The 17,768-nt window shown below is 45.4% G+C and overlaps 1 protein-coding gene across 1 annotated transcript; it reads right to left on the bottom strand.

Moving 5' to 3' along the window:
* Nucleotides 1-4,647: 4,647 nt before the first annotated feature.
* Nucleotides 4,648-17,428, bottom strand: ccnb3 (cyclin B3). Its single transcript, XM_064931111.1, has 11 exons — nt 17,293-17,428; nt 16,364-16,501; nt 15,844-15,927; nt 14,529-14,644; nt 13,951-14,083; nt 12,197-12,388; nt 11,915-12,052; nt 11,521-11,676; nt 6,527-6,676; nt 6,091-6,221; nt 4,648-5,654 (listed from the first exon to the last, which is right to left on the bottom strand). The coding sequence occupies exons 2-11, from the start codon at nt 16,445-16,447 to the stop codon at nt 5,588-5,590; spliced, it is 1,251 nt and encodes a 416-aa protein (XP_064787183.1). The 5' UTR covers nt 16,448-16,501; nt 17,293-17,428; the 3' UTR covers nt 4,648-5,587.
* Nucleotides 17,429-17,768: the final 340 nt, after the last annotated feature.

Below are 17,768 nucleotides of genomic sequence, written 5' to 3'. Positions count from 1 at the left end.
AATGACGTGCCCAAACTTCCTGTCTGAATGACGTGCCCAAACTTCCTGTCTGAATGACGCGCCCAAACTTCCTGTCTGAATGACGTGCCCAAACTTCCTGTAGCTCAGGACCTGAAGCCAGGATATGTATAATATAACATATAATTGGTACCATTGGATAGAAAACACTTTGAAGTTTGTAGAAATGTTAAAATAATGTAGGAGAATATAACACCCAGACCAAATAATAATTGTGAGAGAGAGTGGTGTGTGTGGACATGTTTATCGAGTCTTGTGGGGACCAGAAGTCCCCCAAAAAATGGTAAACAAACAAAAATGTGAACAACTGGGGACATTTTGTTAGTCCCCACAATGTCAAATGCTATTTGCGTGTGTACTGTGGACACAGAGGTTTAATGATATTTGCGTGTGTACTGTGGACACAGAGGTTTAATGATATTTGTGTGTGTACTGTGGACACAGAGGCTTAATGATATTTGCGTGTGTACTGTGGACACAGAGGTTTAATGATATCTGTGTGTGTACTGTGGACACAGAGGCTTAATGATATTTGCGTGTGTACTGTGGACACAGAGGCTTAATGATATTTGCGTGTGTACTGTGGACACAGAGGTTTAATGATATTTGAAAAGGTCATATTAAAACTGCATGGCGAGTGACACACATTGGGTTTGACTCACACACACACACAGATCTTACTCTTTCCATATTCATACAGTGATTTGATTGGTGGGTTGTTGACTCGGGCCAGTGGGGGCCTGGAGGACAGATCATTTGATATATTCCTCTTCTTTCCTTGTTTCCTCCGAAGGAGACGTGGCCCTTTCCTGACCAGGGAATGCTACAACTAACATATCAATGCAGGCAGGCAGACAGACAGGGAGGCAGACAGACAGGGAGGCAGACAGACGCAGACAGATGGACAAAGATGCACACACACAGACTGCACACAGCATAATTTATGTCAGAACAGATAAGTACTTAGAACTCAGAATCAACTTCCTGGGACGTCAACAATCTACTCCCATCACCCAATCAATATCTCTGATTATGTCTACCCTGCTACAATGATAGTTCTCACTTATAGATTGTAATCAGTGTGTGTGCGTGTGCGTGTAGACATTGGTTCGATAGATAGTAGGTCAATGGACTCACTGGGCTATCAATCACTTTAATTGATCCGTGGAGAGGAGGAGAAGAGAAACAGAGGAGAGGAGAAACAGAGGAGAGGAGAAACAGAAGAGAGGAGGAACAGAGGAGAGGAACAGAAGAGAGGAGGAACAGAAGAGAGGAGGAACAGAAGAGAGGAGGAACAGGGAAGGGGAGGAATTAAGAAGAGAGGAGGAACAGAGGAGAGGAACAGAAGAGAAGAGGAACAGAAGAGAGGAGGAACAGAAGAGAGGAGGAACAGAAGAGAGGAGGAACAGAGGAGAGGAACAGAAGAGAGGAGGAACAGAAGAGAGGAGGAACAGGGAAGAGGAGGAATTAAGAAGAGAGGAGGAACAGAGAAGAGGAGGAACAGAAGAGAGGAGGAACAGAGGAGAGGAACAGAAGAGAAGAGGAACAGAAGAGAGGAGGAACAGAAGAGAGGAGGAACAGAGGAGAGGAGGAACAGGGAAGAGGAGGAATTAAGAAGAGAGGAGGAACAGAGGAGAGGAACAGAAGAGAGGAGGAACAGAAGAGAGGAGGAACAGGGAAGAGGAGGAATTAAGAAGAGAGGAGGAACAGAGAAGACGAGGAACAGAAGAGAGGAGGAACAGAAGAGAGGAGGGAGGAGGAATAAAGAAGAGGAGGAACAGAAGAGAGGAGGAACAGAGGAGAGGAACAGAAGAGAAGAGGAACAGAAGAGAGGAGGAACAGAAGAGAGGAGGAACAGAAGAGAGGAGGGAGGAGGAATAAAGAAGAGGAGGAACATAAGAGAGGAGGAACAGGGAAGAGGAGGAATTAAGAAGAGAGGAGGAACAGAGGAGAGGAACAGAAGAGAAGAGGAACAGAAGAGAGGGGGAACAGAGGAGAGGAACAGAAGAGAGGAGGAACAGAAGAGAGGAGGAACAGGGAAGAGGAGGAATTAAGAAGAGAGGAGGAACAGAGGAGAGGAACAGAAGAGAAGAGGAACAGAAGAGAGGAGGAATAGAAGAGAGGAGGAACAGAGGAGAGGAACAGAAGAGAGGAGGAACAGAAGAGAGGAGGATAAGGGAAGAGGAGGAATTAAGAAGAGAGGATGAACAGAGAAGAGGAGGAACAGAAGAGAGGAGGAACAGAGGAGAGGAACAGAAGAGAAGAGGAACAGAAGAGAGGAGGAACAGAACAGAAGAGAGGAGGAACAGAAGAGAGGAGGAACAGAGGAGAGGAACAGAAGAGAGGAGGAACAGAAGAGAGGAGGAACAGGGAAGAGGAGGAATTAAGAAGAGAGGAGGAACAGAGAAGAGGAGGAACAGAAGAGAGGAGGAACAGAAGAGAGGAGGGAGGAGGAATAAAGAAGAGGGGGAACAGAAGAGAGGAGGAACAGAGGAGAGGAACAGAAGAGAAGAGGAACAGAAGAGAGGAGGAACAGAAGAGAGGAGGAACAGAAGAGAGGAGGGAGGAGGAATAAAGAAGAGGAGGAACAGAAGAGAGGAGGAACAGGGAAGAGGAGGAATTAAGAAGAGGAGGCACAAAGAGGAAGAACAGAAGAGAGAAGGAACAGAGAAGAGGAGGAACAGAAGACAGGAGGAACAGAGAAGGGGAGGAACAGAAGAGAGGAGGAACAGAAGAGAGGAGGAACAGAAGAGAGAATTAAGAAGAGGAGGAACCGAAGAGAGGAGGAACAGAGAAGAGGTGGAACAGAGGAGAGGAGGAACAGAAAAGAGGAGGAACAGAGAAGAGGAGGAACAGAAGAGAGGAACAGAAGAGAGGAGGAACAGAGGAGAGGAATTAAGAAGAGGAGGAACCGAAGAGAGGAGGAACAGAGGAGAGGAACAGAAGAGAGGAGGAACAGAAGAGAGGGGAAACAGAGGAGAGGAATTAAGAAGAGGAGGAACAGAAGAGAACAGAGGGGAGGAATTAAGAAGAGGAGGAACAGAAGAGAGGAGGAACAGAGGAGGGGACTGTGTGTTGCTAGTACTGCAGAGGAAACAAACTATACTGAATAGAAAACATAAATGTAACGTAAAGTGTTGGTCCCATGTTTCATGAGCTGAAATAAAACATCCCAGAAATGTTCCATACACACAAAAAGCTACACACAAACAGCTTATTTGTCTTAAACAATAGTTCACAATGATAGATTGTAATCAGCAGTCACTGTGTGTGTGTGTGTGTGTGTGTGTGTGTGTGTGTGTGTGTGTGTGTGTGTGTGTGTGTGTGTGTGTGTGTGTGTGTGTGTGTGTGTGTGTGTGTGTGTGTGTGTGTGTGTGTGTGTGTGTGTGTGAACATGCACAGGTGCACCATGTGCAGGGGACAATAAAGTGCCATTCTAAAATGTGTAGTTGTGTCACACAACACAATGCCACAGATGTCTCAAGTTTTGAAGGAGTGTGCAAATGGCATGCTGACTGCAAGAATATTCACTAGTTGTTGCCGGAGAATTTAATGTTAATTTCTCTACCATAAGCCACCTCCAACATTGTTTTAGAGAATTTGGCAGTACGTCCAACCAGCCACACAACCACAGACCACGTGTAACCACGGCAACCCAGGACCTCCACATCCGGCGTCTTCACCATCGTCTGAGTCCAGCCACCCGGACAGCTGATGAAACTGAAGAGTATTTCTGTCTGTAATAAACCCCTTTTAAGGGGAAAAACTCGTTCTGATTTGCAGGGCAGGCCCACCCACTGGGGAGCCAAGAGTGGGTCTGGGAGGGCATAGGCCCACCCACTGGGGAGCCAAGAGTGTGTCTGGGAGGGCATAGGCCCACCCACTGGGGAGCCAAGAGTGGGTCTGGGAGGGCATAGGCCCACACACTGGGGAGCCAAGAATGGGTCTGGGAGGGCATAGGCCCACCCACTGGGGAGCCAAGAATGGGTCTGGGAGGGCATAGGCCCACCCACTGGGGAGCCAAGCCCCCCCCCCAAGAACTGCTCCCTGGATGCCAATGTCAATCAAGGCAGCCCCACACACCTCTGATTGAGGCATTGGGTTAAATGCATTCAGTTGGACAAATGACTAGGTGCTCCTAAATGGTGACGCTCCACTGCCACTTGCTGGTCCAATGGGTGTACTGCATCCCAAAAAGGAAACGGGAGGTCAGATGACATGATACCTTGTAAGATCGCAAATGCCCCAAGTCCGCTCCCCTTCACAAAACCCATTGGATGAGGTCAAAGTGGTCTCTGGCTTTCTCCACCAATGGGTTGAGGAGAGAATGAGGAGTACGCAATTGAGCTCTCTCATTGATCCAAATATGGGAAGCATCTCAATTACATTTCCTTGCTTCCTTCAAAACCCATTGGATGAAACAGAGGGTCAGAGGTGAGGAGTCAAGGAAATGCATTTGAGAGTGTGGCGTTCCCACACCTGCTGGTTAAGGTAACGATTGGACAGTCAACCAATCCCAGCTGTGTGTCTAGGGACAACTTTTCTCCAGAGCCCACTGGGTAGTGTGTCCTCAGTCAGCCTTAAATGTATCACTATATGCACTTCCATTTACAGACATGGACTCATTGATTGTCGGAGAAAAACCCCATGAGTTTATTTCATCTGTCGTACCAACAGAACCCAAAATATAAGCTCGTTTTAACCAAGTAAATAAACACAAAACAGCATGGCTGGTCAGCGTATGAATTCCAGCAGCTCCATTCCCCCAGCCTTTAACTGAAACCGTAAACAAAAGCATTGTGATTTGTTGCAAGTAGCGATGGTCTTCTCCATGCAACTAAGTATCACACCTTTAGAGTAAGGACTGAAAGACGCAAAAAAAAACACCAAGATCATTTGTTTTAGAAACAATAAAACAGGATTTATTTAATTCAGGAGGTCTGAGCCATTTAAAAATAACAGTAAAAAAAAATCCTCTCGTTCAAAACATTAAAGAGTTTCTATACATGATACACAACTGTACAACATAAAATACATTTTTGGGAGGCAGACAGACCTGGAGAGGTACTGAGTAGTATGCAGGGTTTCGTTCCAGCACCAGTCTAACACACCTGCTTCTGCTACTCAAGGTCCTGATGAGAACCAGTTGTGTCAATTGGAGCTAAAACCTTGACAACCCCAGACAGAGACAGCCGTATCGTTTATACCTATAAAGAACACTGTTACCGTGGGTTACACAACAATATCAAATGGTCGATGATATTAAGAGTAAATCAATTTACTTTTTCACTACACACCTCTAAAAATACCTCTGTAACTTTTAGATTAGCCTTCAACACTTTTGTATAAAAAGTTTAAACATGTTTTTTTCTTAGTGTAAAAACAGATACAACTTGAACAAGTAAAAAAAAAAAATAGCATTGCTGCTGAAAAGAAATAAATCTGCTTGATTTATACAACAGAACAGATACCATCCCTTCATTATAAAACAGTGATATAAATATTACAGAATATATACAGGGACTTCCTTAGACAAGTAGATCTTCTCCCAGCAACTGGTTTCTACGGGTCACTGCAACGCCCTCTCCAGTGTGTCCAGGTCCACCATCGGAATGGTCGCCACTTCAAAGAAAACCCTGAGGGCAACAAAATAAAGGTCTCCATTGAAAATAATCACTTAGAAATGCAACCCCCCGGGGAGCAAAGCCCCCCCCACTGGTACGCCAACCCAACCCCCATATATTTGGCAAAGGGCAAGTAAATAAGTCTCCTGTAGCCATTTTAGTTCCATGTACAAACTACTTCCAAGCACAGTTTGTGTTTTTTATATTTGACTAATGATTAAAAAGAATTTTTTTTTGGCATTTATTCAGTCACTCTATTCATACCTTATTTTGAAGGTGAGCAAAGCCTGGGAGCTAAAGGTTAAGCTGATGGACAGTACAGTAACTTGAGTACTATAATACCTAGTTTCCACAGTACAGTAACTTGTGTGAGTACTATAATACCTAGTTTCCACAGTACAGTAACTTGTGTGAGTACTATAATACCTAGTTTCCACAGTACACTTACTTGTGAGAGTACTTGCTTCGGATGGCCATGAGTTTGTCGTCTGGCGAGGAGGTGAGCATGGAATGGAGCCTCCGGACAACAGGGACCAGCTCTGACACTCCGTACCCAGAGTGGAACACCAGGATGGGGGACTAGAGGACAGGGGTGTGGGTGATTAAATACGGACTATAAAAGTATTACCAGCCCCTCTGTACTGACTACGGGGACAGTAAGATGCCAGACAAGGCATCGAAGAACCAGGAGCCGAAAATAGAGACCGATCTCGACAGAACGGCACAGAAATACACTGAGTGGACAAAACATTAAGAACACCTGCTCTTTCCATGACAGACTGACCAGGTGAAAGATATGGTCCCTCATTGATGTCACTTGTTAAATACACTTCAAAATCAGTGTAAATGAAGGGCAGGAGACGTGTGTGTGTGTGTAAACTCACCCATCCTCCCAGCTCCTTGGTGACTAGAGCCAACAGCAGACAGGCGGAGGCCAGTAATGATCCTCTCTCTGGGACCAGATCCATCTCCTGAAGACTCAGCTCACACACATACCGGGCCAGGGTTAGAGTTTCCATACTGGCACTCACACACTGTAGAGAGAGCGAGAGACACAGATGGGTTACACACCGGAGAGAGACATGGAAGACACACGCTGCAGACAAGAGGATAAACATGAATCGGGTTGCACATTTGGGGAATATTCAGAGATGGGAACTTTCGTGGGAATTAACAGAAATATATGCAAATGAATACCATTTAAAATGTTTGTTTTTATGCATTGGATATATTTATCAGATGGAGACAAAGGTAAAAAGGTTTATCATAAGTAGAGAGTTATACATTAAATCCTTCCAATAGGAATACAATTATTTAGTTACAAATTAAACTTTAAATGAGTTGGCTCTTCACATGGGATGATTTCACTGAACAACCAGGGAATATTGAATGATAAGTCTCCCAAAAACATTTTCCAAATACATCTGTAAAATGATACTCTAGACACTAAAGCTTTGGTTGTCTTCCTCTCAGGCTTCCATGTCTTCTCCCTGGACCTCCTCAATGTCCACCTCTTGAACATCAGACTGAGGCCTCATCTTCACTGTCACTTTCCAACCTTGTTGAGGATGGCCGATTGTGAAGCTTTTTGAGCCTGACATTTTCCCGGGTGGGCACCAATTTTTCAACCCTTGTATTGGTCAGCCTGTTGCGTGCTTTGGTGTGTGTGTTCCCAAACAAGGACCAGTTGTGCTCTGAGGCAGCTGATGTTGGTGGGATTTGGAGGATGGAGGCAACAGAGGAAAGAGCCTCAGATCCACAAAGTCCCTTCCACCAGGTGGCTGATGAGATGTTGGCAAGACTGTCATATTGCATCTCCATCCCAAAGCCCTTGCTTGAAAATGTACTTTGCCAGACTGTCAAGAACCTTGCCCTCATCCAGGCCAAGGTGGCGAGACACGGTAGTGATGACACCATAGGCCTTGTTGATCTCTGCACCAGACAGGATGCTAATGCCAGCATACTTGGGGTCCAACATGTACGCCGCAGCGTGTATGGGCTTCAGGCAGAAGTCTGGATACTTCGATGCATTTCAGAACTGCAGTTTCCTCTACTTGGAGCAACAGTGACGTGGGCAGGGCAGTTTGGATTTCTTCTCGTACATCTGTAAGCAGAGTCTGAACATCAGACAGGATGGCATTGTCACCCTCAATCCATCCAATGGCTACTGCTATAGGTTTCAGGAGTTTCAGGCCGCTTACCACTCTCTCCCAAAATACATCATCCAGGAGGATCCTCTTGATGGACAGAACCCATATCGGCAGACTGTGATATGGCCATTTCTTGGCGAGACTCCTTCCCCTCCAGGAAACTGTCAATCATGATGACAACACCACCCCAACAGGTGTTGCTGGGCAACTTCAATGTGGTGCTCTTATTCTTCTCACTTTGCTTTCAAACAGCCTTCAGGTCATCTGCATTGTAGAGACCGGTGTGTTTGTTGTCCCTTGTGTCTGTGCTCTTGTAGAATACTGGTTGAGATGTAGTTAATTATTCCTTTGCCCACGAACATTCGAACACCCGTCAGAGATGATTGCAATACAGTCTGCTTTCCCTATGATTTGCTTGACCTTCACTTGAACTCTAAATCCAGCAAATGAGTAGATAAAGCATGTCTGGTTGGAGGGGTGTATGCTGGGTGAAGAACATTCAGAAATCTCTTTCAATACACATTGCCTGTGAGCATCAGAGGTGAACCAGTTGCATACACAGCTCGAGCAAGACATTCATCAGCATTTCTCCGACTACGTTCCTCCATTGAGTCAAAAAAACTTCTGATTCCAGGACCATAAGCTGTTGCTATCGATAAGGTGTCTGATTCATCACTTTCACCTCAAATAGAAAGAGGGACTTTTGTCAGAGGTTACTATGTGAGCGCTGAGGGAACTTTATGCACTTGGCCAGACGATTCTGCATCTTTGTTGTTGCATTCTTCACATATGATTTGGCACAGTATTTGTAGTAGTGTGGGCTCAATAGCATCTCATTAGTGTGCAAGATCTTGAGTACATGTGGTGGAAGAGTGCAATGTGCATGCAGAGGGTTGCAATTTCATTGAATTGGGGATAGTTTAACGAAAATATGCCACAAGACCTAGAATTGCCTTACGTATCCCCCCCCAAAAAAGGTAGTGTTATAAGCTAACTTTTGATGAATTAAAGCAAAAATCCCAGGCATAACTTTTTATGGCTGGGGGGGGGGCAGTATTGAGTAGCTTGGACAAATAAGGTGCCTAAAGTAAAACGGCCTGCTCCTCCGTCTCAGTTTCTAATATATGCATTTTATTAGTAGTATTGGATAGGAAAGTCTAAAGTTTCTAAAACTGTTTGAATGATGTCCGAGTATAACAGAACTCATATTGGCAGGCAAAATCCTGAGTTGAAATCAAAACAGGAAGTCAGAAATCTGAGCTTTGTGTGTATTCACCAGAGTCCCCAATGAAATCCCTTTGAGATATGACTGATGTTGCACTGCCTAGGGGTTCCACTAGATGTCAACCATCAATAGAAATTATAATGACACTATGTTGTTGTGGGAGTGAATGAGAGCAGAATCAGTCAGGTGTCTGGCAGTCAGCCATTTTCTGATCATGTTTATTCTTCGCGGTATCCACCTGCGCTCCGTTGCCCGCGGTATCCACCTGCGCTCCGTTGCCCGCGGTATCCACCTGCGCTCCGTTGCCCGCGGTATCCACCTGCGCTCCGTTGCCCGCGGTATCCACCTGCGCTCCGTTGCCCGCGGTATCCACCTGCGCTCCGTTGCCCGCGGTATCCACCTGCGTTCCGTTGCCCGCGGTATCCACCTGCGTTCCGTTGCTCGCGGTATCCACCTGCGTTCCATTGCTCGCGGTATCCACCTGCGTTCCATTGCTCGCGGTATCCACCTGCGTTCCATTGCTCGCGGTATCCACCTGCGTTCCATTGCTCGCGGTATCCACCTGCGTTCCATTGCTCGCGGTATCCACCTGCGTTCCATTGCTCGCGGTATCCACCTGCGTTCCATTGCTCGCGGTATCCACCTGCGTTCCATTGCTCGCGGTATCCACCTGCGTTCCATTGCTCGCGGTATCCACCTGCGTTCCATTGCTCGCGGTATCCACCTGCGTTCCATTGCTCGCGGTATCCACCTGCGTTCCATTGCTCGCGGTATCCACCTGCGTTCCATTGCTCGCGGTATCCACCTGCGTTCCATTGCTCGCGGTATCCACCTGCGTTCCATTGCTCGCGGTATCCACCTGCGTTCCATTGCTCGCGGTATCCACCTGCGTTCCATTGCTCGCGGTATCCACCTGCGTTCCATTGCTCACGGTATCCACCTGCGTTCCATTGCTCACGGTATCCACCTGCGTTCCATTGCTCACGGTATCCACCTGCGTTCCATTGCTCACGGTATCCACCTGCGTTCCATTGCTCACGGTATCCACCTGCGTTCCATTGCTCACGGTATCCACCTGCGTTCCATTCATCATGGTATCCACCTGCGTTCCATTGCTCACGTAGACACAAAGGAATACTCCGGTTGGAACTTTATTGAAACTATATGTTAAAAACATCCTAATGATTGATTCTGTACTTAGTTTGAAATGTTTCTTCGACCGGTAATATCACTTTTTGAAGTTCGTCCGATATAACGCTGACCAGAATTAGCGTTTGGATATGTATACCAAACTCACTAACAAAAGAAGGTATTTGGACATAAATAAGACATTTTCAAACAAAACAAACATTTATTGTGGACCTGGGATTCCTGGAGTGATTTCCGATGTAGATCAAAGGTAAGGGAATATTTATCATGTAATTTCTTGTTTATGTTGACGCCATCTTTGCGGCTGTGGTGTTTTTACTTCTGAGCACCGTCTCAGATTATTGCATGGGGTTTCTTTTTCCGTAAAGTTTAAAAAAAAAAAATCTGACACAGGGGTTGCATTAAGGAGATGTTTATCTATAATTCCATGTGTATAACTTGTATTATCAGCTACATTTATGAGTATTTCTGTTGAATCGATGTGGCTATGCAAAATCACTGGATGTTTTTGGAACTAGTGAATCCAATGTAAACTCAGATTCTGAAATATGAACGTTAACAAAACATGCACGATATAAAAAGCATGTATGTTTGATGAATTTTAATGAGATTTCTGTTCTTTTGAATATGGCGCCCTGTACTTCCACTGGATGTTGTCATATCGCTCCCGGTAACGGGATCTCAGCCATCTCCATTCCATGGAGAAAATGTCTAGAAATTTACCGGAAGGTTTCTGACCCTTTGCAGCCCTAAACATACATCCAACTCAAATGAGGTTTGACAGCACCTTAACAGGGGAGGACTAGAATGGTAACAAACTCAAACACATGGTTTCCATACGTTTGATGCCATTCCATTCTACATGGTCTCTCTGCCCCTCACCCCCCTATAGAACGGGGGTCCCTCACCCCCCTATAGAACGGGGGTCCCTCACCCCCCTATAGAACGGGGGTCCCTCACATGCAGAGTTTTTTCTGCATAGACAAGTATTGGGCCGCCTATGACTAAACAGTGTGTAAAGAAATAAATAAAAACTAGAACCAGATAAAGTATGGAGAAAATATAACGTCTGTTTAAAGATCTTTGAGCGCTAACAATCATCATAAAAGCAGTCAGAATCTAAGATGTAAAACATTTAGCATTCAGGGGTGTTTATGGCATGGGGCCCCCATAGATTTTGTTATGTTTGAGTCACTCAATTAGTATATAGTGTGTCAAATTGCAGGAAATTTGCTTTTAACAAGCGACATTGTGTCGCTGCGGCAAACGGGAGGGCCTCTTAAAAATGTTCAGTTGGCCATCGCACCGTCGGCCACCACCGTAGCCTCATTTTGACCCAGGAAAAACCCTGTACCTTGGCGTATCGCCTGAGGAAACGGTAGGGGACGGGGATGTTGATGTCGAACCCCAGCGCCTGCAGGATGCTCGTCTCCATAGCAATAACCTCCTCCCTCTTGTACGCATCATCACAGACGTACAGGAAGTCGTCCACACAGGGCGGACAGCGCTCCTGATGGAGGGAGAGAGAGGATGGTGGGTAAGAGAAAGAGTATTACACAGAAAGAGAGCCCAAGTGAGGACAACACTCATTTGGGCACAATGAGCTTGTCTCCCCCACCCTCAATAGCTCACCTCTCCTACCGTTAACCAGAACAGCGGACAGGTAGTGTGTGTGTGTTTAATATCCCTCACCTCTTCTACCGTTAACCGGAACAGCAGACAGTTAGTGTGTGTTTAATATCCCTCACCTCAAACTTGGATGCTATGAGCAAGGCTGTAGAACCTATAAGCTGTAGATTCTCTCTGTTGACCGGAGCTGCGGACAGGAAGTGGTCTGTCACCTTCACAGCCAGGTACAGAGTCTCATGGTTCAGCTCAAAGTTCTCCTGGAAGCACAGAGTAAACACACACTCGCTCCAGCACACAAAGAACCACAGTGTCTCATCTTCACTCCTATTTTAAAATGGTCTGTTCTACGGGCATACTGCGTTGTCGTGTTATTATAGTAGGAAGTATACTGGTCTCCTGACCTGCACCTCGACCAACCAGTCCACGAGGATGGCCCTCATCCCAGCGTTCAGACTGGGCTGGATGGACATATAGTCAGACAGGATGAACTTCTCCTCTCTGGCCTTGAGGTAGTCAAATATTTCCTTGGCGTACTGAGCAGTCAGAGTGGGGTCATCCTGCTGCTGAGAGTCTATATCAAACTCCTCAGGGATCTGAGAGCGGGAGGGGCAGAGAGGGGGGAAGAGCGCTATGTAGGTGCAGTACAAAACACTGCTCGACTGTGCCCAAGCGAGTTCCATAGAGCTATTCCTGACTGTTCCCATGTACACTACCAGTCAAGGTTGGGACACATCTACTCATTCCAGGGTTTATTTTATTTTTTACTATTGTCTACATTGTAGAATAGTAAAGACAACACTATGAAATCATGTAGTAACCAAAAACTATATTTTATATTCTTTAAAGTAAATACCCTTTCTTTGCCTTGATGACAGCTTTGCATACTCTTGGCATTCTCTCAACCAGCTTCATGAGGAATGCTTTTCCAACAGTCTTGAAGGAATTCCCACATATGCTGAGCACTTGTTGGCTGCTTTACCTTCACTCTGTGGTCCATCTCAATTAGGTTTAGGTCAGGTGATTGTGGAGGCCAGGTCATCTGATGCAGCACTCCATCGCTCTAGTGATTGGTCAAATAGCCATTACACAGCCTGGAGGTGTGTTGGGTCATTGTTCTGTTGAAAAACAAAATGATAGACCCACTAAGCGTAAACCAGATGGGACGCCGTATCGCTACAGAATGCCGTGGTAGCCATGCTGGCTAAGTGTGCCTTGAATTCTAAAGAAGTCAGTGCCACCAGCAAAGCACCATCACACCTCCTCCTCCATGCTTCACGGTGGGAACCACACATGCAGAGATCTGTTCACTTACTCTGAATCTCACAAAGACACGGCGGTTGGGGCACATCAGACCAAGGGACCAATTTCCAGCAGTCTATTGTCCATTGCTCGTGTTTCTTGGTCCAAGCAAGTCTCTTCTTATTAGTGTCCTTTAGTAGAGGTTTCTTTGCAGCAATTCAACCATGAAGGCCGGTCTTAAAGTAATGACTGCTGTTTCTCTTTGCTTATTTCAGCTGTTCTTTCCATAATATGGACTTGGTCTTTTATCAAATAGGGCTTTCTTCTCTATACTCCCCCTACCTTGGTTTTTTTTTTTTACCTTTATTTAACTAGGCAAGTCAGTTAGGAACAAATTCTTATTTTCAATGACGGCCTAGGAACAGTGGGTTAACTGCCTGTTCAGGGGCAGAACGACAGATTTGTACCTTGTCAGCTCGGGGGTTTGAACTTGCAACTTTCCGGTTACTAGTCCAACGCTCTAACCACTAGGCTACACTGCCGCCAACACAAGTGATTGGCAAAAACAGATTTGGAAGGAAATAAACTCCACAAATTAACTTTTAACTGTTAATTGAAATGCATTCCAGGTGACTACCTCATGAAGCTGGTTGAGAGAATGCCAAGAGGGTGCAAGGCTGTCAAGGCAAAGGTTGGCTACTTTGAAGAATCTCAATTATATTTTTGATTTGTTTAACACTATGGTTACTACATGATTCCATGTTTTATTTCATAGTTTTAATGTCTTCACTATTATTCTACAATGTAGAAGATAGTAAAAATAAAGAAAAACCCTGGAATGAGAAGGTGTATAAACCTTTGATTGGTACTGTAGATCCCACTGATGTGACAATAGTCTGGTGCTCCTTTAGCCTACCTGTGGTCTCCGGAGGTGGGGGGGCAACTCTCTGGGTGGAACAGCCTCCACCACCACAAGCTCTTCAACTGGGGTCTCCTCCTCCCCCCTCTGTATCTCCTCCTCCTGACTCTCTGGGCTTATTGAGCCAGACCTGGAGAGGAGAGACAGGTAGGAATAGGGTGAAGTGTTTAGATTTGACATTAGTCATTGAGCAGATGTTCTTATCCAGAGCAACAGTCCGTGTCTATATAGCAGTCACTGCAAGCAAAACGGCCCTCGGTAAAAGGCAGAGAAAGCTAATGTTTTGATGTGGAATGTTATGAATCTATAATATCGATGAACACACAAAAAAGGACGACAAAGTTCTATCGTAATAAGAGATGACTGATCAAGGAATGCAGTATCAGGATAGGCATATTCCATTGCCCCCATAGCAAGCATCATAAACATATACAATTACCCTGTCCCTTTATAGATTGGCCCCCTTCTCGCTCACCTTCACCGAAAAACTACACCGTTCTTCACAGCCCATCAAACCTAACGAGAGTACAGCTGGAGAGAGGGGCGGCGGGGGCGGGTCTAGAAAAATCACTTACTTTTTAAGGTTGGCTTCATTCTTGTCTAACACAGTGGAGGTGGCCTTCTTCTTCTGCGTCTTCTTAAGGGAGTTCTTCTTCTTGGTACCTGGAAGGCTGATGTGAACCTTGTGTGCCTGGAAGCCAAGGAGAGACTCGGGAGTCAACGCCACAGTCTTTTCATAGTGTGCAGATGAGGCAGAACACTCCCTTGTTATAGATCGACCCGTGCGTCACCCTATTCAGACGTTTGACACCAATCCCCCTATTGGCATAATATGTTTATTCATTATTATTGCCAAGACAGAACTTTGTGGTTCTTGTTTCTCAAGTTGAGATCTACCCCACCATATACCCAACTGCCAAACAAGAACGAAAGTGGGTTTCAGTGCCAGTCTGCAGTAAACACCAGCAGACAACCTGGTGGGAGACTGGTAGAGGGTCACTCCCCAGGAGACCATTCAGACCCTGTTCTGTATTCATTTCAAACCAAAACCGTAGAAAACAGTGGCAAAAACGAGGGCTGCACGATAGCAAGAAGCAGATTGGAATCGGACCATATTCGCTAAAAATGCCAGAATCAGCCCGATGTCGTCTAGTTTAACTCCGATGTCAACGCTGACGTGCATACCGATATAACGCAACGACGCCACTAATATAGTGCAACACAGCATTCCTAACCTGGCCCATAATGTCTGCTGTGTGGATCTAGCTGTCAACAAGTGGAGCAGTCATTTCAAAGAGTAAGAACACTTCAGGGAGACAACTCAAAATCCGTTAACGCCCGGATAACCAGGATACTGGAATTCAATGCCCTTGACAATCAACAGTCCTCTGTCGTGGATGATGTTGGCTTTTCCCCGACTGTTTGAGCAGTTTTGTGAAGCGTACATCTATGAGCTCCTTGCTATGGGCGCCACTGCTATGAGCTTCACGACTGACATTTGGACCAGCGATCTCAGTCCCATGAGCATGCCGAGTCTGACAGGAGTTGGTCGACGAGGATCTCGTACGGAGGAAAGCCATATTGCACAGCAAGGCTGTGCTGGTTCTCATGCGTCGAGACACCTACTCAACAAAACCCCGGTCTGTGTCAGCAGTTAACTTGGAAAAGTACTCTAGTCTATGTACTGCTGTCTCCACCATGCCAGGGACAAGGACCGCTACTTCCATACAGACAAGAAACTTTTACGTGAAATGTTAGACATGAACAAAAACGTTTCGCAACGGAAAACAAGTTTGTTGGACAAATTCAGGTTAGTCCCTCCCAGTTGAAATTAGGTTGTTTGATTCTAGTAAAACACCCCAGATAGAGCGACAAAGAGAACAGGTTTACATTGGTGAGGTCTACGAAGGCTGTCCTCTTCTTAGGGGCTCCTTGGGGAGGGGACGACGACCTCTTGACCTGGGGGCCTTCCTCCTAAAACACAGAGCTATGTTATTTGATATGGAGCTATGCAATGAAGAGTGATAGCAAGACACTATTGAGGTTAGTTTAGTGCACGCAGGACCAGCGGTTTCATTGAGAGATAAGAAAGGGGTTAAGTTAACCAGTAGATATCAGACACTCAATTTCAAAAAGTTGTGGGGTATGCAACATGCCCTGGCAACACAGGCAAATAAATGTAGCTAGCTCACCCCAAATGATGTACCTCACTATGCAATAAATATGTTGGCTGGTTACTAAGCTAGATACAGACCAACAATATCAAAAATAAAACTGTCAAAGGCAGAGCTGGCCAACGCTCCTCCTGGAGAGCTAGTTGGCAACCGGGTGGTGCACGTTTTTGTTCCAGCACTACTAGAAAAACACCAACCCTAAATCAACAGTGGGAGGCTATTATTAGTCAATTTACCTGATTCTCAATCCCTTTGCCACGTAACTTGGGTATTTTACTGCCAGCAGTAACACTTGGTTTCTTCCCCCTGGGAAAAGGCATGACTTCAGCTTGGGACTTTTCACCAAATGGGTTCAGACGGTCAGTGGTTGTATCCTACAAGAGGAAACATAACATTTGAATGCGCTAAGAAACATAAACGTGAAGGCCTGTTTCTGTGATCAACAGGTTGTTCACTGGAGTTGAGGGACCCGACATCGCCTCTGACTCCCAGGATCCTTCAATTCCAAGTCCCTTTAACCAGCTGTGCAAACGTTGTCAAAACACGGTCGTTGCGCACCAACAAAATATGGAGTGTCGCAGTGCAACTATCATTATTATTGCCGTTCCGCACGGTATGTACTCCCCCCCCCAAAAAAAAAAATTAAAAAAAATAATAATCAATATTCCTTCCGGATACTGTCCTGCTGCTGTATCAGCCGACCTGAGGGCGGCGGTAATGAGTGATTACATTAAACGTCCAGAAGGTGGATTTGGACATGTGCACTTCGTCAAAAACAAATAACTTTGATTTAAACACTTTAAAAATATAAAAATAAACATACCGTGCACAGTGGCAGTAATTACGATAGTTACTCTGCGAAACTCCATATTCTGAAGCGTACGGTAACGTTAACGATCAATATTTGAACCTTATAACGTTTAGAGAGCTGGTTAATGGGACTTTGAATAGAAGGACCCTGGACATCAGATAAAATCTCGCTTCCTCACATCCAGATACTGGTTCAAAGGGCAATATGTTGGTATCACAAGCAGAAAACGTAAATTGTGTGAAAGGATCTAACGTTAACGTTGGTCAGCCTACTGCTCAAAGGGTCCTGCACCCGACCGCACGTGATTTCGAAAGGGTAGCAACTAGCTTATCAGTTAATGAAACAACATCTTACCTTATCGTATTTTCCGTGCTGTCAAAATTGGTTGCAAAAGTTTCTGAGCGGAAAAATACAACATTCAACACGGGTCGAAGCGGCGAGCTAAAACACATTTGTAAGCAAAACTACTTCCAAACATCGTGCGGACGGTGCTGATTGGTTGAAATTCGTCGATAGTTCGCCTATCAGCGCTCAGCTACGATGCCGTTGTTAGGGGGCGGAGTCTTTAGAATTTTCAAACTTCTTAGCAACCAATGGGAGCTGGTCGGTGTTTGCTGAAGTAAATGCGTTTTCACAGGTCATGTTGTAGTTATGAACGGTACCGCGGTGACATTTCTTGTAAGAATTCTAGGAACTATATATTTTTCTTTCTTTCACAATAACTAAAAATAACAGTTTCTGGATGCGATTTCATTTGCACATTCTACATAACGTTAGCAAGCTATAGTTTAACATGTCAACATGTTAAACCCTCTGTCTTGAAACAAGTC

This window comes from Oncorhynchus masou, chromosome 23 (genome assembly GCF_036934945.1).
Source record: "Oncorhynchus masou masou isolate Uvic2021 chromosome 23, UVic_Omas_1.1, whole genome shotgun sequence".
Lineage (NCBI taxonomy): Eukaryota > Metazoa > Chordata > Actinopteri > Salmoniformes > Salmonidae > Oncorhynchus > Oncorhynchus masou.
Note: the sequence above shows the minus strand (reverse complement) of the source record. Positions and strands in the feature narration are given on the sequence as shown.